At 32.5% G+C, this 25,243-nt stretch overlaps 1 protein-coding gene across 4 annotated transcripts in view; it reads right to left on the minus strand.

Annotated features, from left to right (window-relative positions):
- LOC129221870 (vesicle-associated membrane protein 3-like) overlaps positions 1-25,243 on the minus strand; it is a 39,001-nt gene that overhangs the window by 7,830 nt on the left and 5,928 nt on the right. Inside the window, exons 2-6 of one of the 4 annotated variants that reach the window (XM_054856231.1) lie at positions 22,526-22,631; positions 10,561-10,639; positions 7,974-8,053; positions 2,168-2,219; positions 410-578 (exon numbers count right to left, since the gene is read on the minus strand). In XM_054856231.1, coding sequence (XP_054712206.1) covers positions 562-578; positions 2,168-2,219; positions 7,974-8,053; positions 10,561-10,639; positions 22,526-22,631 — 334 coding nt within the window. In that variant the 3' untranslated portion in view covers positions 410-561. Of the gene's footprint in view, positions 1-409; positions 579-2,167; positions 2,220-2,926; positions 2,979-7,973; positions 8,054-10,560; positions 10,640-20,092; positions 20,172-22,525; positions 22,632-25,243 lie in introns of those variants that run through there. The other 3 variants (XM_054856229.1, XM_054856230.1, XM_054856232.1) reach the window with 3 other exon arrangements.

Genomic DNA, 25,243 nt, shown 5'->3' on the forward strand with positions numbered 1-25,243 from the left:
GAGTGGAATTTCAAAACCATTTATATGTGGGTTGAAAAATAATTTTAAAATGTTTAATTAAAAATTTCATGCTTCAATGAAAATTGAAAAAAAAACTACTGTAAAGCTTTTTTGTTACTGAAAAAAAAAGTCCTTTGAGAGCTCTTCCTATGGTGCATTTTTACCATTAAAAAATGAGGAAACAATCATTTTTATGTAATGTAAAAATTAATGTTTATTTTCAGGTTATGATAAAATATTAAGGTACTTGAGACTCCTAAATTCAACAATGAACTTTTTTTAAATGTACAAAAATTTTTCAAAAGCAATAACAACAAATGGGAAAAGCTCATACCAAAATGTATGAGCTAAACTGAATTTCAGAATACAAAAAATAAGTATGTTATTGAAATTCCAGTCAATTGGCATCTCTGGAAAAAGGAAAAAAAAAATACACAAAAAGAACAGACATGCACACATCATGACTTTTTATCTTTTTAAGTTAAGGTGTGAGAAGATTTGCAGATGTTAGTTACAATCTGTGAGCACATAAGGTGTTGAAACCAATTCTGCTCAGTAACCTTACGAATACACCCAGGCTGAAAGAATGAAAAGACAAAAGATAATAAACTAACATGGAGTTAAAACGACAGTTTGTGAACTGTCTAAAGCTTTTTTAAGCTATGGAGTTTTAAAAAAACTTAGTGTGTAAAACAGGATTACAATCAAGGTTACCAGAGCCATTATTCAAACAAAAAAAATTACAAGAAACTAATTTGGTTTACTATTAAAAATAATAATAGCATTGATATACTGTTTAAATTATATTAAATTATACCAACTGATATCCCTTTTTTTCCCCTGGAGTAGTGTTTAATTTTTTCAATTCAAAAATTACTTTGAAAAAACAAAAAAAAAATCCTATGAACATAATATAAAACTAATTACCTGATATCTTTAAAAGAGCAATTGCCTCAATTAAATCTTTAATTCAGAAACTAGTCAAATGCCAAACTGTCTTATTTTAGATAAACATTCATATAATCATATTAAATTATTCAATAGAGATTATATTTTTTTATAATGTAATCCTCATCAAAAAAATATAATTTTCCAGTGCAAATTTTTTTCCTTTGAGGGCACTGTTGTGCCCACAACTAAATAAGATTTGATTTTTTCCCCCTTTTTTATGAAGTTCTAAAACATAACATGCTTTACAAACTTTTTTGTGTTTATAATTTTAGTTTATTTAGTAATTATAAAATATTAGTTTAGTTACATTAAAATAAATAAGAATAACATTAAAAGCAAGGACATTAAGAATAAAAATAAAGTAGTTCTGAAGCTATGTATGCACCCTGGCATCAGTGACGTAGTCAGGATTTCATTTTGAAGGAGGTTTAATTGTATATAAAGTCTTAAAAAGGGAGAAAAGAATAGGCAATAACAAATGTCCTCAAATCAGATTTTGCTAAAAATCCGCCAACAGACTAATAAGTTCGTTTTTTTTAAACGTTTTCACCACAACTCTCTTTTAGCAAAAAGACACAGACCCTCCCCGAAATGAGTAAGAAAATTACGCAACTGCCTGACATGCTAGTAAGAATCGATTTAAATTCTATTTTTTTACATAAACTTTCGTTACATTATCGTTAGTTTTCGCTCAATACAAAGATTACGTTTAATAAACTATTTCTAAAAAACTATTTTCCTATTGATTTATGTTTTTCATTAAATATATTTATAAGATTTAATCAATTCTTCTGGATAAAGTCTGTTATTTGATAATATTAAAGGTTTTAAGAGACAAGAGCTTATGATACTCTATAGTTAAACTTATTAAAAAATTTCTATATTTTAAATTTTTAAAATCTAATTGCTAGTTAAATTATTACAAAACTTCAAAAATAAAAGTTTTTTTTTTAAACCATTAAACATATAACAATGAGCACAATAAATAATGTCAACTATTTTGTCTTAGACACAAAGTCAATGTAAATGTGGGTTATAATAATTGCTACTGAAGAATATAGAAAACTATTTTATAAAAGGCAAAAAATATATAGAGAAAGGAAAAAGAAACAAACCAACAAAATAAAAGAAATTGAAACCAGGAGTAAAATTTAAGTTTCACAAAAAGAACAAAACAAAATGAAATACTCAAATCATAAAACAAAATAAAACTTACCAACAATAATAATAATTATAACAACAATTACAGCAATTATGATTGCCCACATCTGAAATGAAATTAAAACACATTTAATACATAAATCCAACAGGCATGAGGAAAAAAGTAAACTCAAATAATACTGTATACTAAATGGTATAAATTTCTTTTCAAAAATAATTTCAAAGATTTCTGTATCAACTTTAGTGAACTTAAAATTACAATCAATAAATTCTTTGTTTACAAATGCATAATTTTACATCCCCCCCCGCCCCCCAAAAAAATAAATAAATAAAATGGAATGCTAGATATCTGTACTTTAAACATAAAGCTCATGAATAAAATTTAGCTCTGAAACATACCATCGCACGAAAAACACTTGCATACCTGCTAAAGGAAGAAGAAATTACTCAATGTAGAAAAAGAACTTTCAGTTGAGAGTCCTGGAAAAATTATGCAAATGCCGAGCTTTCTGATTCAAGCTTCTTTTTTTTTATAGTAATAATATTTAAAATGATACAAAATGTTTTAATTATACACCTGCTACCCTAAGGTGAAAGTGAATCTGCTTACTTGCAGATTCACTTTCTTTGTAATATCTAAGGAGCTGCGAAAGATTTTTCAATCTCTTTTAAAAGCTCTTGCCATAGTAAAATTATTTCAAGAATAGTATAATGGCACCATATTCTTGGAAATCACCGTATTTACACCCAAAACAAAACAGGTTATTCATCATGCCTGCAGTAGGATACCAGTAAGAATGTCTAGAAAACTTACCTGCAATAATGATAACGATAATTAAGCCAATACCAACCATTATGGCAATCATCTAGAACCAAAACAAATCAACAATTTCAAATAAAACGTGTTGTGGACCAATCAGTATAGATTACAAGAACTAGTCATCTATAAATATGACCAGAATTATACTGATCTTTTTAGGCCTCTCTCTCTCTCTCTGGTAAAGGAAATTAAAATATAACTTCCGACACCAATAGTAATAACATCTGAATTACAAGATCTATTTTTTAAAAAAATCCTAATGTTTAAATATAACTTTCAAATAAATTGATTCATTTTCCATTTATTTTGAAAGAAAAAGTTATATAATTTTAAAAGTTTTCATAACAGATTAACAAAGTTAAACACACAAAAATTTATGGGAGGTAGATGAGATAAACTAGAACTGATGTTGAGTTTGAGTGTAAGAACCCTAGAAGCAAACTTTCTACTTTAATAATTAAAGGAAAACATTTAAATATATATATATATACCTATGAGGCAGTGAGAAGAGGAGGGATGCAAGTGGACTATTTTAAGTTTTGAGTAAAACGCATTTAAAGATCAGATCCTAGGTAGGCTTTCATTGATTTTATTTTCTAAATCATGCTATACAGCAGCACCTACCAGGGCTACTAGTACAATATCTCGCCCCAAGATAGAGGAGAGGTTCACCTATTATTTCTACTGGTTATCCCCAAATTTTTAATTTTGTCACTTGCATCCCTTTGCTTCTCACTACCTCATATGTCCATTTAATACATATGCCAGTGTATGAAATACAACCTTCTACTGCATTCTATACATTGGCCAAATCAGGGTATAAAGCACCAGATATGGTGTTTCGTACCCGACATTCTACAGAATGCTCAATTTCATACTTTGCCAGTAACAATTGACCTGGAATGTAAAGGACACTTAAGTCAGAAAACAAAAAAAAGGTTAAATTAAATTTGAATTCTGAAATTTTGAATTCAACCTATGTTTTTCGCAACCACGAGCTGCGAGTTACACGTATGTAATTGTGTATATGTATGCCTAGGCTTGTGTGTGTGTGTAGACCTGTGTGAATGCACGGTGGCGCGTATGTGTGTAAAAGCGTGCGTGTGAGTGTGTGTAGGACATGCACACCACCGACCAAGAGAAGCGGCTTACCCGGGGGACAGTACCACCTGCAGAGGGTGGGGTTGACGGCCAAGTGAAAACAATTAGCAATGGTGATTGCTCAAAAAATTAGCCAGGACATAAGCTCAATGTTCTTTTTTTATTATTATTAATCTTAATAGGTCATCAATTATGGGTTTATAAGATAGAAACATATATCAAAATCTTAGTGCTTTATACAGGATTGCTAACCTTAGAGAAACAATATGAGGAACATTTATGGTGATTTTGAGGAGTATCTGAAATTTCGCAAAGCAGTTCACTACCGTATATGAAAATCACAAAGAAAATTAATTTTTTTTATCTAAGCCTGTGTTTGCACTTTGATAAACTCTTAAACGCCATCACAAAAATAATTATTTTTTTTACTAGTAAAAGAATTTTTAAATCTATGTTATACTTTGAGTATAAATAAAAAACTTTAATACTCCTTATCCCCATGTCTTATTAAAATGTTTAAGTAACAAAATATAATTAAAATAGAAAAGGTTTTGAGCATTATTTTAAAATTATAATAATAATACAAGAGACAATAATTAGAGCATAATAAAAATGCCTAACTAACAGTTCAATGAAATTAAAGGTCAAGTTTTTTGTGAAATATGTTAGCTTGCAGACATTTTCCCTAACTTTAGACACATATTTACGAGACTGTTTGAAAACAATCATGTCTTGAATTTTGGTGAGAAATGAGAAGCAAAATAACTTATTTGTAGAGTTTAGGAGTTAAACAATTTTTGCGGAGCAACTCCACAAAATGAGGAGCAGTTGGCAACCAATCCTGCTACCTGCTTATACCTCTAAATAAGGTTATAAAAATTTAAGTAAGATGGTACTTAAATCTACTTTTGAAACAAAAAGGACATAGTGCCCTTTACCTCCCAGGTACAGATATAATCTTTAGAATAACATTATTTATTCAACTGAGGAATTGATAACTAATTTAACCGATTAATGCAGAGCTTTCAGAAAATTATGTAGCTTGAAAAGTGATTAAAATTTTAAACTCAACCATCAAAGGTCTGGATTTAAAAAAAAAAAAGTTTAATGATGAACATTTCATTGGGAAGAGTATTTTTAATAAAAGCAAATAAATATTTCACCATTGCACATGCTCAAGAAAACTTTATAAAAAAGTTTTCCACCTTAAGACAAGTTTACGCTGCAGCTACTCTTGTAAAGAAATTGAACCTCCATGTTATTTTTTCCCCTTAAAATCATGAGCACTTTAAAAAACAGAACATTTTTTAAAGGAAAAAACAAAAATATCCTGGTTAAAATAAAAGAAACAAAGCATAGGGTCTGGTGGGGGAAAGTGGTTAATGGGGTAAAGTGGTCATACATCAAATAAATAGCTGTAACTTGGAAATAAATGCTCAAAGAAGTATAAATTTTTTATTTTAGAGTAGGGAAGTTAGAAACTACATTTTGAATACAAAATTTTACAACTGCCAATATTTTATTTAGTAAAAAAAATTATTTTGTGTGCATATGAAAAACTTAAAAATCTAAACAGCTCTTTTAACTTCTCAGGGAAATTTTGTTTAAGTGAATTTCAAACAAACTGATGGCACGGGAAGCTTCCTACATGTCTCAAGAACACTTACTCTTTAGCAACTTTCTGTATTTATTTTACATAATATTTTAGAATAATTCAAGTAAGATGGGATAAAGTATTCATATAATTAGGCTTAACGTAAATCGTTGCTCTACTGTCACTCAATCTACTGTCAATTTCTGGATCCCGTCTTTTGCTGAACTCAGTGCTTTAGTAAATCGCCAAGTGAGTTAGTGAATTCACTCACTTGGTGTTTCACCAAAGGAATCATGACTCTTATTAAGAGGAAATAAATTGATTCGTCAAAAGATTCAATTCTGTTAAGCAATTTCTGAGCTAAGCGCCTATCCCTAATGAGGTTGTTTGAAGTTCACGAATTCACGCGAGGGATTTTTCGTCCTTATGGGTTCCAAGGGGATTTTCCACATACAAATCCAACAAACATCAGGTCTTTGCCAAAATTGGAACAGGGGTCGTTAGATGTTCTAGAACTCACATAGGGAAGGTTTTTGCCGATTTAGGGGGGTTGCCCCCTTCTTCCAAGGGGGTTTCCCTTACTAAAAGCCAATGCTTACATCAGATCTTCGCCAAATTTGACACAGAGGTCCTTTGATGCTCAAAATTCACATAGAAGTGGTTTTGTCCCCCTAGGGGGCTCAACCCCTAGGAACATTCACTAATAAAGAATACACAGCTTATGTCAGATCTTTGGCATATGTGGCACCAAGGTCCTTCGATGTACATCTATTCACATTGGAGTATTTTTGACCTCATGACGGGCTTAATATACCCACATGGGGATTTAATGTCAGATCTATGTCAAATTGGCGTAAAGGTCTTTTGAAGATCAGGAATTCATGAAGGTAGGTTTTTGAGCCCCCCTCCCATGGTCGTTCTCCATTTTGTTTTGCCATTCAAATTGAGTTTATGTCGGATCTTTGCCAAAATTAGCACAAGGGTCCTTTGGTGATCTAGAATTAATATAAAGATGTTTTTATTAATTTGAGGGGTTTGTTCTCTCTGGGGGGTTTCCTTTATACATATCCACTGCTTACGTCGGATCTTTGCCCCAGAGGTGCATTCATGCCCAAGAATTTATAAAAGGGGATTTTTGCTCTTTTGGGGATCTCCACCCCCTTGGAATTTTTCCTCATGCAAAAAACTGCTTTCGTCAGATTTTTGCCTCACTTGGCACTGAGGTCTTTTGATGCTCAGGAATTCAGAGAGGGTTTCTCTTTTTCTATGGGGGCTTAACCCCTAGAGTTTTCTGGATACAAATTCAGTTTACCGCAGATCTTTGCAAATTTGGCACAGGGGTCTATTGATGCTCAAGAAGCCACTTTCTTTATATTCCTCTAATTACCTTTTTTTTTTAAAGTGAATCCCTGAATTGCTAAAAAGTATCAGTTCTCGAGTGAGCAAGTCACTCTGCATAACTCACTAAAAAGAATTGGTTTTTCCACCACTATACATCACTACGCTGATGATTGAAAAAGCTTTGATTACGAGTAATTTATAAATAAACTTTTGAAAACAGGAGACAGTAAATAAGTGACATTTTTGTAAAGAATGTATACTTTTTATGTTTGGCTGAAAAGATACAACACTTAAACATAAGATTTGTACTTTTAAATTTGTTTTGAAATTCAGTACCTGTGGATAAAATTGGTAAATTTAAGTAACTTTGAGATTTGTTTATTGTCATCAATCAGTAGATGTTATCAAAATCATTCTGTCCCACACTGAATGGAGTCTACTGCAGTTCTTAAAAGAGGTGATTTGTTATAGTAACTAATTTTCAAAATTAAAAATCAACTTTTCTGAGAAAATCATTGGAATTAATGATCCAGAATGATTTAAGTTTTCTCATCAAGAGCAAGGGTGCACCTAATAAAATAAAAAGGGAAATTGAAATGAAGTCTTGAAGAGCTTTATAATGTTTCAACATAACTTTGTAAAGACTGCTTGTTTCATTCTATACTGACAGTCAAATTACCTACAGCAGTTGCTCCCCCTCCCCTCCTTTTTTCTCATATTTTAACCTCTAACCATACTTTTTACAAATGTTTAAAATTTAGCATTAAATATTTAAGGTAAAGTAAAAAGTCAAAGACTTTCAATCTCACAGACATTCATTCCTGAGGTGGTATAACATTTTTGGGGGACATTCAATTAATATCTTTTAAATGTTGGAAACATTTTAAAGATTTTCTCTCTCTGCTTCTGGCTAATAATAGGACACACACTCTAACAATCTTGCTAAAAAAATTATTTTATTTACTTGTAATTTACTCATAAAAATAAAAAAGAACAAACGCTTACTTTACAATTTTTCCACCAAAATTTTCTTTTAAGTTTACCAGCTTGTTGTTCAAACTGTGATGCACCTTGCTGCAAGGCATCTAAAACAAGAAAAGTGCATAGTATAAGTTAAAAAATAAAAGAATTAATGATTTTTTTGATAGCAACTTTAAAAGGATCCTCTCATAAAAGGAAATTATTTATTTTTTATTTTATTTTGTTTAAAAACAAATTATGAAATCATACACTTCAAGAACAGACATGCATATGTTCTACACATGAGAAATTATGTATATATTTTTTAAACTAAAATATGAAAATTCTTGAAACATGTATAAATTCCCAGTCATTACAATATATTTCTTCTAAGTAGAAAAGGGGGAAGTTTATTATTCTAATTAGAACAATAATGAGATTCAATTATATTTGTTCTACAACAAAAACGATACATCAGCACAATTTACTCAATTAAAAAATTGAGTAAATTTTGAAGATTTGAGAAGCAAACTTCAAAATATAAATGAACAGTCAAATGAAAATGAGACAGACTCTAAAGTAGTGCCCTCTACTAAGAATTTGGAAGGCAGATAGCAAACATTTACTAATGTGCCATTTGTCTGTTTGACGTTCTCAAAGTATGTTTTGTCTCAACAGACATGTACGAGCAACTTTATTTGTTACTCGCTTATAATCACATTAAAATAGTAATTCACATTGATCTCTCATGGGGAGGGGGGGGAACATTCCTTCAGAAAAATATTAGACTAACAATAAATAATTTTTGCAATAGAACACTTTTATTATGCCACAGAAAATATGAGGATACTGATTGAAGTAGAAGATTAAGTTATAAAACTGGTGCTTTCAATCTTTTTTTTTTGGAATAATACAAAGCACATTATAACTGAATTAATCAACACTAAAAAAAATCACTTTTAATACCGACTACAATAAACTAGGAGTCCTTAACTTACACAAAAGCATTAGAAACAATAGTAATTCAATTATTTTTATTTTATTTATTAATTTTATATATACATATTGAGATGATTTCTCCCAAAATTTTGAGTCTGTGCTCTGTCGGGCACTTATAGTAAATTTGTTGATTTTTAACAACAAACCCATAATATATTTCAGACATGTTGGCAACATGGTCATCATAAGACTAGCCTCTGAAATTGTCCATATTTAATATTTTAATACAATGCTTTCTAGACTAGCTTTTTTTTTCATATTTTTAAATATGTTGAAAGATAAAATTCATTCCAGTTAAATACTATTTTATCCGACATGAAATCCATTAAATGAGTTTTAAAAACACAAGAAGCAACCAGGTATTTTATAGGCTTAGTGTAATTCAAGTAATTGAGGCAGCATATTAAACAATTAAAGATAATTGCACACAAGGGATAGAACTAACAAAGGATACAATTTTAAAACCACAGAAAAAAGTAACACTAAAGTCTACAATAAAAAGGTTATAATCTGAAAAATAGTTCAGGGATAGCTGTTATGGCTTCCGGTATTTCTAACATATAATTGAATAATTAAGTTTGCTAAAGAGGACCTACATCTGATTATACGTTTCTGCACACTTTAAGAATGCATTATGAATATGACAAAATTCTCATATATCCTAATTTTTGAGAATTACATACCTAAAAACAAATAGTTATACTGCAGGCACATCACCAAATAAATATATGAGACTACTTTTTGACTAATATATAAGGGTTGTTCAAATGAAGAGGTACCAAACAATATTGTAGGTCTAAATGAAGACATTATTTAGAGTATGCACCATAGGCCTGAGAACCACGATCCCACTGATTAACTGACTGAAGGATTTCTTATTCCCTGAATTTTTGTGGCCGTGACGGGACCCAGTCCTTCAGTGTTCTCGAGTTCGTCATCCAAGTTAAAGCGCTTCCCTTTTAAATGTTTTTTCAAAGGATCAAACACATGGAGAGTGCAGGGCAACTTGTCTGGGTAGTAGTGCAGATGGTTAAGCTAATCCCACTTTTAAAAGCACAAAGGGTTGTGCTTTTTAATTTGGGTGTGCTTTTTTGATCCTGGAGAAGTGACCCTGGAGACCCGAGGATCCGCTTCACCACGGAGCAGAACCACTCTTCGTGAGCAGTCCTGGTCTTTTGTTCTTGCCTACAAAACCTACATAGGCTTTGGAGTGTCTCACAGTACACATCAGAGTTAATGATTCTTTTGTGCTCAAGGAATTCACCAAGGGAGCAGCTTGACCATCTGCCCAACAACCCGTACAAGTCGCCCTGCGATTTCCATATGTTTGATCCTTTATAACAACATTTGAAAAGGAAGCACTTCAAGTCTGACGACTAACTCAATTACACTGCGAAAGACCGAGTCTCGTATCGGCCACAAAAATTCAGGGAATAAGAAATCCTTCAGTCACTTAACCAGTGAGATCGTGGTGGCTAGGCCTATGGTATATACTTTAAACAAAATCTTCATTTAGATCCAGAGTATTGCTTAGTACCTTTTCATTTAAACAAGCCTAATTTATATGTTTTTTTTTTTTAATGGAAAAAAAATATGGGCTAACAATCTCTTACTCAATTGCTGGAGTGTTTACCTGCACGATCATCGAGCTCCGATAATTTCTGATCTCTTTCTAAGACTTTTTCCACATTTGTACGCATGATATCCACAACCTATCAAAGGGGAAGTGGGTCCAAACACAAGCAGCACAGAAACAAAAAGAGAAGACGACACAATTAATTATTACATATGAAAGAATGAACTTGGGTACTGAGAGAAAAAGATACAATATTAAGAACGTTTCCATATTTGAAGTCTGTTCAAAAACACATCATAATATAATGCTTTATCTGCAAAAAGTTGTCTCACTGCTTTTACTATTCAATGGCAATTTTTAGCATCAAGATTTCCATTATTTTCTATTTCTAGCTTGTGTCTTACACAAACTAGAAATGGTAACTTAATGGAAATTGATCAACATTAACATAAAGAATCACCAGGGGTGCCTCCCCTCCCAAGAGCAAGGGTGCACTCCCCACCACCCACCTTAAAAATTCCAAAGATCCCCCAAAAGGGAAAAATACCCTTCAACCCCCCTCCCCCCAAATTTCAATGCCGCAGTCTGCACCATTAGGTGGGCACTAGGGTGGGGCGAAAAATAAAAAGTTTTTCCGATCAACTAGTAATAGTTGCCAAACGTTGTCTTTGGTGATAGTTAGCAAAAGTGCAAAATTTGATGAAGATCGGGTAATATCTTCAGGGGGCGCTGTGGTCACAAAGTTTTATTATAGATTTTTTCCCGGATTTCATGGTTAAAATACGAAAAATAATGCTGTTAACTTATATCATTGCATTTTTTTACTCATAAGATTTATTTATGCACTGAAAGCATATGAAATAACCCATAAAAGTTCTTTTACGTTATTTATTTATATTTCCAGCATCTTAAAAAGAAACAAAAAAGTAAAAAATAGTGACTTTTAGGACAATACTAAGTAAAAACTGATGAATTTTACAAAATGTGACACAAAAATTATGAAAATGCAAATATATTAGACAAATAAAATTAAACAGCCCTATTGAAACAATAATAAACAATTTTAAAAATCTGTAAAAATTTACACTACATACGTGATACAAATTTATGTGTTACAGTTAGAGCTTTTACGAAAATAGTCTTTTTTACTTTCAAAGAAAGGCAGTTCCTTTCGAGCCTCTAAACGTGCACGAATGAAACCATCCCTGGCTTCTATTCCACTTACGGCCAGAGATGCATCCGTCACCAACTTTACGCAGCGCTCCACAGACTGAGTATGACAAGGAAATTTGCACATGTTTTGAAGAAAATGAGGAACATCTCCGGTTTTCACTAAGTCATGTAGCTCGTCCTCAGTTAGTATATTTGTTATAGGAGGTTTTGTTATAAGCACTTCTTCACACTGCCAATTGATCAAGTCGGCATAGTCGGAAGAAGAAAAGTTAAGCTCAGGGATGGTAAAAGTACGGATATCATTGTTCACAGAATTAGTGTCTCGTACTCTCAAAATCCGACGAGCAGCTAACTGCCGTACATGCCTTCGATCATCATTTAACATCGCCAGCAAGATGTTTTCAGGATGTGCAAAAAAGGCGTTCCGCTGAATGACTGGATCGATGACATGTAACAGGTCGTCTGGCAAATAACGCGACAGATGAATAACGTGCCACAAGTTTCGTGCACCATCCTTGCATGCTGAGTTGCACTTAATTAAAAACCAGCAAGGTGTATAAACTTTAATAACGAATGAAACAAGCATTTTTAAATTTGCTGTTGGATATTCTGTGCCGATGTACAAACGCAAAATCGGACTGGCTGTCGTGAGCCATCTAGAATGACTCAAGGAACCAGGTACTCTTTCAGAAAGGTGTACGGAGCAGTTGCCACTAATAACGGCTTCAAATATTTCCAGTAGATATTTCTGGTCAGTATTTAGGTCCCCTCGGTCGATAGTTGGCATGTTTTGAATATTGCACTCAACGGCTTTATATTTCACTATCGGTAGTGATTCGCAGCCTATCAACATTTTGCCAATAGGACCGCTGAATCCTCGGGGATTAGTACTTGGTCCATCCAAGTATTCTACTAAATGGCGAAGCAGCAATTCGTTGCCATGAAGCTGACATATTAACCACTGCAATGGTCTGTGAAAGAATGTTTCAAGGCGTAAAATCACGCCACTTTTTCTTCCGGTATTTACTGCAGTACCGTCACATCCGACGGCGTACAACTGAGTAATATCAATTTTGTTTTCGACAACGAAATCCAATATGCCGTTTGCAATTCCTTCTGCGTTTGATCGATTTGGCGAAATATGTCCTAAGTATTTATTATCTGGCAGCATAACCAGTGTTACATGTTCTTCAATAATTATTTTTCGATGATAACTGCCGGACACAGATTGTTCCAAGAACAATGTACTATCCTTTCGGCCATCAAAGTACAGACCTTGTACATCAGCACATTTTGGCCCTTGGTGATGAGCTTGCAGATTTTTTCTCACTTTTTTACGCTCTCGTTTCACTTTGCTTGGATCGATTATATTTGAAGATGTTTCAGGAGAAATTAAGCCCACGTCTTCTAATATGGATGATGCCAACGCGGCCGCTGATCTATTCGAAACACCGTATCGGTCACACGTTTTAGAAAATTTGTTCAAACTGACTCTTGCTTGCAAAGTGCTTGCTTTATAATTTATAACTATAAATTCAGGATCCTTTTCGTCCGTACCTTCTATTGAATATTCTTTATCAATTTCTGTTTCTTCAGAACCTTCTTCACGGGTATTAACTATGCTTTCCCTCTTCGCTCTTGATTCTTCTTTCTTTTTTCGTTCAAAACTCAGTTTTAATTTTCTTGTGGTTTGAATATCAATGTTTCCAATAAACATTTTTCTATCACCACGCTGATCAAAAAGAAAAAGTTGTTCTTTGGAAGGAACTTTGCGAGTCTTGTCGCAGTTACACGCACTGAAACGGCATTTACAACAAGCGATGTCGAAAAGTTTTTCTCGAGCTTCGGATGAAAATAACTGCATCTTTGCGTTAAACGCATTTGTTTTAACAGATTTTTTGTTCATAGTTTTCTTCAGGTTTTTATATTTGAAGTGAAAATTTCGAATCATTTGAACGATTCATTTATGTGAAACTATAAGAATAGAGGAACGATGCCATATCTCTTCTAACTTCGTGGCTACGTCTTCTCCTATCTCAGTCACTGTGGGCTCCTTGGAAGAACTAAACTGTTTCTTTTCGTGTGCAAGAAATAAATAATACTTAAATACATCTTCATGTGTAGGTAACACAGAATCAGACAAATTTTTTGGTGTTCCGAAAATGGAATCTTTTAACATTTTCCTTGTTTTTACATTCGATCCAGCACAATAATCCTTCGAATGTTTTCCGCTCATTATGGTGTTAGAGATGGCGTTTCAATGCACTGAAAATATAACATACACTGTGCTGTGCACTCGATGCTGTAGAAATGCGTCTGGAACTTTTCTCGGTTAGAGTTCAAGGTTGTATGACGTATTTAAATGGCATTTCACATGATTCTAAGAGCTCGACGGCAGTGTCTCTTCAAATTACGGAGTTTTTACAACAAAACCATGCATTGCTTTCTTTTAATGCTAATGTTTAGTGACCAAATTTCTTTTGGAAGCTATTCTATATGTTCTTAATACATACATATCCTTTAGAATTAAAAAAGGTGAAATTAAAGTTAGAAAAAAGCATGATTTTTACATTGAAACCATGATATTATAGGAAAAAAACAATGTTAAAACTTTGCGATCGCAGCGCCTCCTGCAGATATTAACCGATTTTCGTCAAATTTTGCACATTAGCTAACTATCACATAAGACAACTTTTGGCAACTATTACTAGTTGATCGGAAAAACTTTTCATTTTTCGCCCCACCCTAGTGGGCACCCCTGCAATCACTAATTTTAAAAAACATTTGAAACAAATTTTGAATTGAAGAAAATAAAATAAACTCCATATATTCTAAACTAAACATTTTGTGATAAAAGAATGAGAACAGTAGTTATAATTCGATTGAAATGCTATCATTTTTGTGCATTCAAACACTAAATTTTCTCCTTTTTTAAGTCATGTATACCAGGCAAACATTAAAAAGTAAGTGATATTTTTTGTAAAAGGCCTTTTTTCTAACAATATAAACAAAGCAACCTAAAAAATCACTTTCTGAGTAAAAAAGTTACAAATGATTAGAAAATTTAAAACTCAATACAACTTCTGCAATTTAGTTTGAACTAATCACATACCATATACACTCGCATATAAGTTGAGAAACTAATTTAAAAAAATTCTGTTTTAAGTTAAATTATAAATGGGGCAGAATTTCCAAAAAATTTCCCTGATTTTTTTCTTTGAAAAAGAAAACACTTGAAAACTTTAACACTTTTCCGATTTTAGTCCATCCTTTTTAAGCAGATGCTAAGAAGTAAATACTTAAACATTCTGCTATGATTTAACATGGTCTGACTGTGAAATATAAGAATACATAATTAAAGTAAAAGGCAGACTCTGTGAAAAGTGCTGGGATCGCCATATTTGCAAATTTTCCTGATAGTTGCAAATTATTGCTCATTTTTTAAAACATAATATAATATGGCTACAACATAAAATTTTATTGATATAAAATCAAAATAAAAGCAACCAGTAAAAAAAAATTATAACAGTAAATTCGAACCCTTTACAAAAATTGCGATCGCAAAAGTGAAACCTTTTGGTGCAAAAGAATAAAAATCGGATATTTACTTATAAGAGTTGTAATTTTAACAATTGTGATTTGGGAAATTTCAGAATACAAATACAAAAGTGACGACCAGCAACAGGCTCTGGGCCCAGCTAGACAGGTCCTAGTTAATTTACAATCCCCAGTGAAGATCAATGGTCCTCTTAAAACTATCTACTCCCTTGCTCATTACCACTTCTTCCGATAAGCTGTTCCAAGGTTCCACTACCCTGCTAAAATAATAATTTTTCCTAATATCCATGTTAGCCTGAGATTTAAATAGCTTAAAACATTGACCCCTTGTCCTGTTTTCAGTGCTGAACTTCAGCCCCGTAACATCTTTCACTTTAATAAATTTCAACAACTGAATCATGTTCCCTCGGTCTCTTCTTTGCTCAAGACTGTACATTTTTAACCTTCTGTGCCTGGAATCATAGTCTAAATGAGAAAGTCCATTTATTAGCCTTGTAGCCTGCCTTTGAACCCTTTCCAATACATTGATATCTTTCTTAAGATAAGGAGACCAAAACTGAACAGCATACTCCAAATAAGGTCTTACCAAACTTCTATATAAGGGCAGAAGAACTTCTTTAGATTTGTTTGAAATAGATCTATTGATAAACCCAAGCATATTATTGGCTTTGTTACTAGCTATGCTGCACTGTTGGCTAAACTTTAAATCCTGACTTATTAAGATGCCCAGATCAGTAACTTTATCTGCCTGACTAATGACTGAACCTTGTAAATAATAACTTGTACACTTATTTCCATGCCCTAAATATAGCACTTGACATTTCCCAACATTAACAGCCATACCCCATTTATCAGCCCACTCCGTAATATGATCTAGATCTTCTTGCAGCTGATTTGTTTGCTTTTCACTTTCCACACTCCCCATAACTTTGACATCATCAGCAAAACAATTCATGTTCCCAGAAATATTTTTATGAATATCGTTCATCAAAACAATGAACAAAACAGGCCCAAACACTGATCCTTGAGGAACCCCGCTTAAAACCTCACTTCAATTAGAAAAATTTCCTCTTACAACTACCCTTTGTTTATTTCTGGTCAGCCAGTTTTTTACTCAAATGAAAGTTTTCCCTCCTATTCCTATATCAGCTAATTTGCTAAGTAGAGCAACATGCGGTACCTTGTCTATTGCTTTTTGAAAATCAATGTAAACAACATCTACAGGTTTCTTATTGTCCAAAGCCATGGTAACTTTGTCATAGAAATGTAATAAATTAGTTGCACAAGATTTACCTTTCCTGAAACCATATACAGTCGGACCTCCATATATCGAACTTCCACATATCGAAATTTTCTATATATCGAAATCCCATCACATTTCTATGTTCATTACATAGAAAAATTGTTTCTATATATCGAAAAAGTCTCTATATATCGAAATTTTTTGCGAGACATTCGTAGGTTTTTTTCCACTTTAGACTGTATGTCTCATGAAAAATGAAGGTTAGCAGAGCAAATTATGATCACTAAAGGTTGCTACGAAATTCATAAGGAATAGGGGGTTCAAGGGTGTGTAGATAGGGTCGTTGTTCCGTTCTGGAGTTCTTAAGTTCCCTCAAGTTTATTTCAAATCTTAGTTGAAACCAGTAACACTGTAAAATCGGTTTCAAGTTATCCTTTTTGTCTGTTGCAGTAAAAATCATTCAAGTTAAGTAGATTGATATTTTACTTTTCTCTCGATTACATTGTTAACACGAAAATCCCCTAATGTGGCGGTTCAAGTTGAATTTCCGAAGAATGAAGGTGTATGAAGGAGCAAAAATGTAATTTCTGTTAAATTTTTAATTATTAACTTTCATTTGATCCGATGCTCGTTTAAATTAGAAGTTGGGTTTCATGCACGAAAATTAGTTTTAATTTTAATGTTTTAGGATATTTTTATGATAAAATAAGATTGTGTTTCTATATATCGAAATTTCTATATATCGAATTTTTTTCCGGCAATTTGCTACTTCGATATATGGAGGTCCGACTGTATTAAAAACTAGTCAATGGATTATTTGTCTCTAAAAAATTTACTATCTTAATTTTTATCAATGTTTCAAAAATTTTGCAAACCACCGAAGTTAGACTCTCACAGGTCTATAATTTCCCGCACTCTCTTTAGACCCTTTCTTGAAGAGTGGTGTAATGTTAGCCAGCTTCCAGTCCTCTGGCACTGTCCCCGAGTTATAAGCATTGAAAATATTTACAATTACATCTGCTAATTCCTCTGCACATTCAACTAAAATATTTGGATAAATATTATCTGGTCCAGAAGCCTTAGTCTCTTTAATTTTTTTCAAATGAAGTAAAATGTCATCCCTGGAAAATACAAAGTCCTCAAGCTGTACTATAGCTTGTGTCTTGTTGGTGTCAACTGTTGAGATACAGTTATCATTAAAATCACTCGACAAAAGTTATTAAGAACATTAGCAATATCACTATCATCCTGAATTAAAATTCTGTGCTCACCAACTAGTGGTCCAATATGACTATTTTGAACTTTCCCTGAATTAGCGTATACAAAAAATCTCTTAGGATTCCTGTTTATGTTATCTGCCATCTCTGCTCCAACTCTCTTTTCTGAATCCGTACCAAATACTTAAATTTACGCCTTGACTTACAATATTAGAGCCTATCTGCACTGTGACCAGTTTCTTTAAACCTATGAAAAGCGGCTTGCTTGCAATTTAGAGCGTCTTTAGTTTCCCTGGAGAACCACACTGGCCAAAATTTAGTGTTGACACCCTTTCTCCTAAAGGGAACATGATACCCAATTGTTTTTGCTAGATTTTCCTTAAACTCTGCCCACTCAAGATTCACATCGCTATTGTCCAATCCGGAAGAAAATGCAGCTTGAGGATTTTGTGTTTTCCAGGGAGGAGGTTTTATTTCATTTGAAAAAGATTAAAGCAACTAAAGAGCCAGGACCAGATAATATTTATCCAAACATTTTAGTTGAATGTGCAGAGGAATTGGTTGATGTTACTTTAAATATTTTCAACGCTTCTTATAACTCAAGGACAGTGCCAGAGGACTGGAAACTGGCTAACATAACGCCGCTCTTCAAGAAAGAGTCTAAATGTAATGCTGGGAATTATAGACCTGTAAGTCTGACTTCAATGGTTTGCAAGATTTTTGAAACTTTGATCAAAATTAATAATATGAATTTCTTAAAGACTAATACTCTGTTGACTAGTTTGTAGTATGGGTTCAGGAAAGGTAAATCGTATGCTACTAATTTATTGCATTTCTACGATAAGGTTACCTTGGCTTTAGATAACAAAAAGTGTGTGCATGTTTATATTGATTTTCAAAAAGCTTTTGATAAGGTATCGCATGTTGCTCTTCTCCGCAAATTAGCCGATATAGGAATACGAGGAAAAAAGTGACTTTTGGTAAGAATTGGCTGACTGGAAGGAAACAAAGAGTAGTTGTGAGGGGAAATCATTCTAAATGGAATGATGTTTTAAGCGGGGTTCCTCAGGGTTCAGTTTTGGGGCCTCTCTTGTTTATTATTTTCATGAATGACATCAATGATAATATTTCTGGAAGCATGAATTGTTTTGCTGATGATGTAAAAGTGATGGGGAGTGTCGAAAATGAAGAACAAGTAAAACAGCTTCAAGAGGATTTAGATCATATTACTAAATGGGCAGATAAATGGGGTATGGCAGTTGATGTAGGGAAATGTCAAGTGTTACACTCAGGTCACGGAAATAAGCGTATGAGTTATTGTTTACAGGGTTCAATTTTTACTCAGGCAGAAAATGTTATTGATCTGGGTATCTTAATAAATCAGGACTTCAAGTTTAATCTAGTCAACAGTGCAGCATTGCAAGTAACAAAACCAACAGAATGCTTCGATTTATCAATAGATCTATTTCAAACAAATCTAAGAAGGTTCTTCTGCCTTTATAGAGTTTAGTAAGATTCCATTTGGAGTATGCTGTGCAGTTTTGGTCGCCTTATCTGAGGAAATATATTTGTGCATTGGAAAGGGTTCAAAGAAAGGTAGCTAGACTAGTAAGGGAACTTTCAGATTTAGATTATGATACCAGACTTAATAGGCTTAATATGTATATAGCCTAGAGCAAAGGAAGATCAGAGGGGACATGATTCAGTTGTTTAAATTTATCAAAATGTTAATGTATTACATTTTTGCACTGAAAGCAAGACGAGGGTTCATTGTTTTAAGCTATTCAAATATCAGGCTAACCTGAAAATAAGGAAAAACTACTACTTTAGTAGGGTTGTGGGCACTTGGAACAGCTTACCGGAAGAGGTGGTAATGAGCAAGGGGGTGTATAGCTTTAAGACGGCCATTGATATCCATTGGGGACTTATAAATTGACTAGGACCAGCCTAGCTGGGCCAAGAGCCTGTTGCTGGTCGTCACATTTATATTTGTATTTATACGTGGGTTTTAGATTTTTTTTCACGATTTTTTTCCTAAAAGTAGGGGGGTTGACTTATGTGCAAAATCAACTTATACGCAAGTATGTATGGGAACTTCAGCTATCAGTGGCTTCAACTACTACCACGTACAGTGCAATATCAATTAAGAATTTACAAAGACTTTTCTCATTCTTAAATCACATCTAGAAAAAGAAAAAAATCTGCGTTCATGTGGTACATAAGACTGACAAACAAACTATACCATTTTTACACATACATAATATAACGTACAAAATCATTACTGCAAAAAGTGTTCAAAATAATTGAGTGAGAGTATTGTTGTTCACAAATTACTTCATATCTTTTCCAAATCAAAACCAAGTTCATTCTTTTACACAATATTATCCGGTACTCTCACCTGTTCTTTCGTCCAGTTCCGACAGCTTGTGATCTCGTTCCAGAACTTTTTCTACATTCACACGCATTATTCCAACAACCTACATAGTAATAAAATTGTGTTCTTTTTCCATATATTTGAGATAAATTAGCTGCTTTGAAATGAAGATCAATTGGGTGGCAACACAGCGAGTGAATGAATGAAGTTGGTAAGTTCATAACAATTTGAATATTCATAGGTCTTAGAACCAAAAAACCTGTTTGATTATGCTCCTTCAAATGAATAAAGTTTGACTGATTTTTGATATTTATACTAATGAGGGGTGCCTATCTTCTCAGGAGCAAGCACTGCACCCTTCCCCCCAAATACCAGGAGTCCTCAAAATAAGAGAAAACTAGCTCTATAATCACACTCCTAAAAGTTGCAAGGGCACTGTCCACATAATGATACCCCAAACATAAGGGAAACCCTGCATCAAAAATATTGGAAGGACTTTTTCTAGACGTTTATTTTATTATGCTTTACCACTGTTAACTAATTTTTTTTAGATGCTCCCCCCTCCTCCACCAGTTATACTTTCATTTTTTACCAAGGTGTAAGTCTCCTGTTTTAAAAGATCCAAAGCTAGTTTGAAAAGAACAAGTGAATTGTAAGTTCAAGAATTCTCGGAATTGTTGGAATTCCGCTCATGATTTAGTTTTCAAAACTGCACTGGTGAAATGCCACTTTAAGTTCAAGGTCTTCAAAAAAGCACTATTTCGTCAAATTAAAACCAAAAAAAAAACATTTCTTAAATGAATGGAAAAAGGAAGTTCTGGTAAACTTTATTCAGACAATATTTTGAGCATATCTTCACAGATTATTAGTTTTTACTTGAAGTTTTCAATAGAGTATACATTATCTTCCTGAACTACAAATTCACTTGTACAAAAGCACTCAACATTTAAATATGTGAACATTCAAGTGAAATTTGAACGTGAAATACTTTAAAATACTAATAGTATCAAAATAACAATAAATAGCTACAAAAAAAACCTATAAAACCATATATTTTAAGAAAATAAAATACACATTACCCTACCAAAAATATTCTTAACATTTTTTAATACTGCTTTTCTACTGTTTATAAATTATTGAATATCGGCTGGTAAGATTTCTGAAAAACCCCCATACCTTATCAAGCATATTTTAACAATAATTAAATTTGGCATTGTGGAAGGTGTGTGGCGGAACAATTGGAATTTTTAAAATTTTATATTTGAATGCTTTTTTAATAAACTTTGCTCTTGTATCATTGAAGCTTTTGATGAATTTACTAAAAACTCTATTGTTTTTTTCTTATATGCAATTCAGTTCATGAAGCAAAACTTCAAATTCCTTAAACTTGTTTTATTCAAATTCAATTCATCATTCTCATTTCAATTTCAGTCTATCATTCTATAATCTTCCAATAAACTGTAACATTTCGATTTCTGTTTATTTGAAGTTTTTTTTTTTCTTTTTTCCAATGTGAACACAGTTTTATCAGGGTCTTTAGATAATTGTTTGAGTTTGAATCATATGCACTAAAATTTTCATTGAAATTCAAATAAAATATTTTAGTCACAACATGGATTTGACACCTTGAAACAAAAATTTAAACAAAAAACAATTTGACTTCTATTCATCCCCTATTTAACTTAAATGATCATTTCCATAACAAATTGGAGTTTTCTATTCCAGTTTTATAATTGTGATTTCTAAAGTAATTGTACTCATTATTTATTTTTAAAAATACAAAAAGTTGTATTTTTTTTAATTTGGTCCTTTTAAATGTTCATAGCTATTTGAGTTTTGTATACCATAGTTAATTGTTATTTTTAAGATAATCCAGCATGACAGACTAAAATACCTTTAATAAAATTTAAGATTCACTGTGATTATTTTTTTCCCATTTACTACATTTTTCAAAAATTATGCTCTTACCAAAATTATTTCAGTCTCTAAGATGAGTTATGCCAGACATTTGTTCGAAAACATCAGGGGGGGGGGAGGAAAGTCTGGCTCTGCTTAGACAATCGTAGATGGCCGAAGCCAGAAATGATTCCATTTTAAAATATGGGTGAGGAGAGCCGGCTTGTGTTGTCAATTGGTGTCGTGCCGCTTCTCTTTCAACCAGAACATAAATTAACTGGTCCAAGATCAAGAGTTTTTTCATCAGGACCTTTTAAAACCAACATTAAGATTTTTTTTTTCTTTTTCTAATTAATATACTTAAAATCCAGAAAAAAATCAAAAATTCAAACAGTCCTAATAACCGATGTCGTTCTTATTTTCAATGTTGTAGCGTATAATAATACATGAATCATGGGAATATTATTGTTACATCTAGCAGCATTGAAATTCGGCTTGAAGGAGATTTACTTCACATTATGATTCAGAGTAACACAAATGAAAGTAATGGGAGGAGCTGACCTCATCCACTTGGGCTTGTGTTTGTTGCAGCCTCTTGGACGCAGCTGTCTGTTGAGGATTTGGTTGCCTAGTGGGAGGGGATCCAGCTTCATTTCCTTCAGTAGACCTAATTACAAAAAAAAAACTGATTAAGTCAAAATAAATTCAATATCTGATACTCTGATGATTTATTACAAAAGTCCAAGTTACATACTTAGTATACATAAGTTTTGTTTTATTTAGCAAAAAACGTACTTTAATTGCTATTTGAATCAAACTTTTTTTTATTTAATGGCTTATTTTTTTATTTAGCCGAATGTTTACTCTTTAATGGCCTTATTTAATTATTTGGCAATTATTCAATTTAATGTAACTTCTTGTTTCCACACATAGTGCATAGATGGCTATTGCCCCAAAAAAGTGGGGAGTCAAAAGAAGTGTAGGGCTTTTAATATTACTAGTTTAAAAACTACTAAAAATGTGAAATATGGCATCGAAAATTGTGAAAAGGGGTGCCACTGTAGACTTTCCCCTTTCCATTTTTATGTTCAGGGGAAATTTGGGTCTGTTAACGGATCCTTCACAAAAATACGATCACTCAAAACGGACCCTTCACAAAAATACGATTACTCAAAATGGACCCTTCACAAAATTCCGATCAACCAAAACGGACCCTTCACAAAATTCCAATCAACCAAAACGGACCCTTCACAAAATTCTAATCAACAAAAAAGGATCTTTCACAAATCATTTACTGTAAAAGCAAATTTAAAATCAAAATAAGGGCTAATTTTTCAAAAGAAATGTCTGCATATTTCTGTGATGCTTACTGTTTCTTTTATCACAACAGAATAAAAATAGCCTGCAACGATGTTGTTGTTATAGATTTTTCTGAAAATGTTATGGCCTCTGCATATTGATATTGCTGCCTCAGCACCTTTCTCCCTCTGCTCTTAATCTTAACAATAATAACACATATCAGCGAATTGAACTTGGTACAGCTAACAAATAGAATAGCTATAGGTTAGGGAAGAAATGTGATCGCTTCAGATATGGTTACCAACTATAAAATTAACATTAATGCTAAATAAATAAACGTCTAGTAAACCTTTCACAGGGACTTGGAAAATATTCCTAACATTTTCCAGCTTGGCAATTTTTGTGCCTTTATGGTGTGATGTTTTAACGTTATCTTAAGAAGAAATTATATTAGTTTTGAATTTTTTATGCTAACAGGGGTGCTCGTGTATCGGTTATAAACCGGAATTCCTGTATTTTTTTTATATGTCCGTATCGGGAATCTGGTATTGTCCATTGTTTTACATTACCACACCTTTTTTTTTTCTTTTGTAACTACGAATTTTCGGCGAAAATGTCGGTGGTTATCAATAATATTCATCATGTAAACCTTTTAAAATGCAATTCTAAAATTGTTTTACTTAAATAAACTCTTTTATTTGCTGTTTTTCACTCTTGATGCCTTCATTTTGAAAAACGCGATCTCTTTGCATCCGGTGTGACAATCAAATCTTACTCAATTTTTATGCTAACTAAGCTTTGTTACGAGGCAAATAAATAAAAATTCTCATTATTTTTAGTGAAATCATTAGTTTAAGCAGAATTTCGTGTTCTTTTAAAAGTGTCAAGACGGTTCGATGGTTTAATTTTATTTTTGCTTCAACTATGTCGATAGACATTATCAATATGTTTATCATTAACCTTTAATATGCAATTTGAAAAGATTTTACTAATATAAATTCTTTTATATTCCGTTCTTATACTTGTGATGCCTTCACTTCAAAAATTTCAATCTTTTTGCATCCACTACAGGAATGGAATTTTTTGCATTTTTTTTTTAAATGCTTACTACGCTTTATTCAGAGGTAAACAAAAAAAATTTATACTTATTTTTGTTAAAATTACAAATTTAAAACGAAATTTCGTGCTCTGTAAAAATTTCATGCGCCAAAAAGCTAAATACTGAACAACTGCCTGATTTTTTTTTTTTTTTCAATTATTTTATGATTTTACTCTTTATACAAAATCTTCAGAAAAAATTTCTAGTACAATTTAACAAGATATGGAACGGTATATAGATACTGATACATCTAGGTTGACCATCCGCTGGAGAATGATACCTCCCTATTGCTATGATAACCTTCGAAAATGCCCTAGAAAAGACAAAAAATACTGCAAAACTTCCAACAAATTATTTCAATGCCGTAGTTTGCTCCATGAGCCTCCCCCTCCCCCAAACGCATTTATTAATGTTTATAAATTAAAATTTTTCGTTTTTACAAAATAATTTTATTTTACAAAAAAAAAAAAACGATCTTTCATAATTTTTTTTTTTTTTTTGATTTTTCACAAAAAAATTTCGTTTTTCACAAAAATATTTGACTTTTCACAAAAAACGGACCCTGTGAAAAACCCTGGACAGACCTCTGATGTTTTATTCTAATGAAATAAGGTGAGAAAGGTTCATTTGTTTAGAATTTTTAGTTTTTACTTTCGGGAAATAAATCAATTCATCCTATAAAAAATCATTTTACAATTGATCAGTAATTTATAACTCTGGAAAGTGTGGGGGCAAGGCCCCAAACGTATGGTATCGCCAAATGATTACGTTTTTTGTAATTGTCACCAAACATGATAGCAATAAACCAAATTAAAAACAGTCGGCAATATTAAATATTCTACAAATGACGCACCTATAACGGAAAAGCACCGTAGTCAAGG

Source organism: Uloborus diversus, chromosome 5 (genome assembly GCF_026930045.1).
Source record: "Uloborus diversus isolate 005 chromosome 5, Udiv.v.3.1, whole genome shotgun sequence".
Lineage (NCBI taxonomy): Eukaryota > Metazoa > Arthropoda > Arachnida > Araneae > Uloboridae > Uloborus > Uloborus diversus.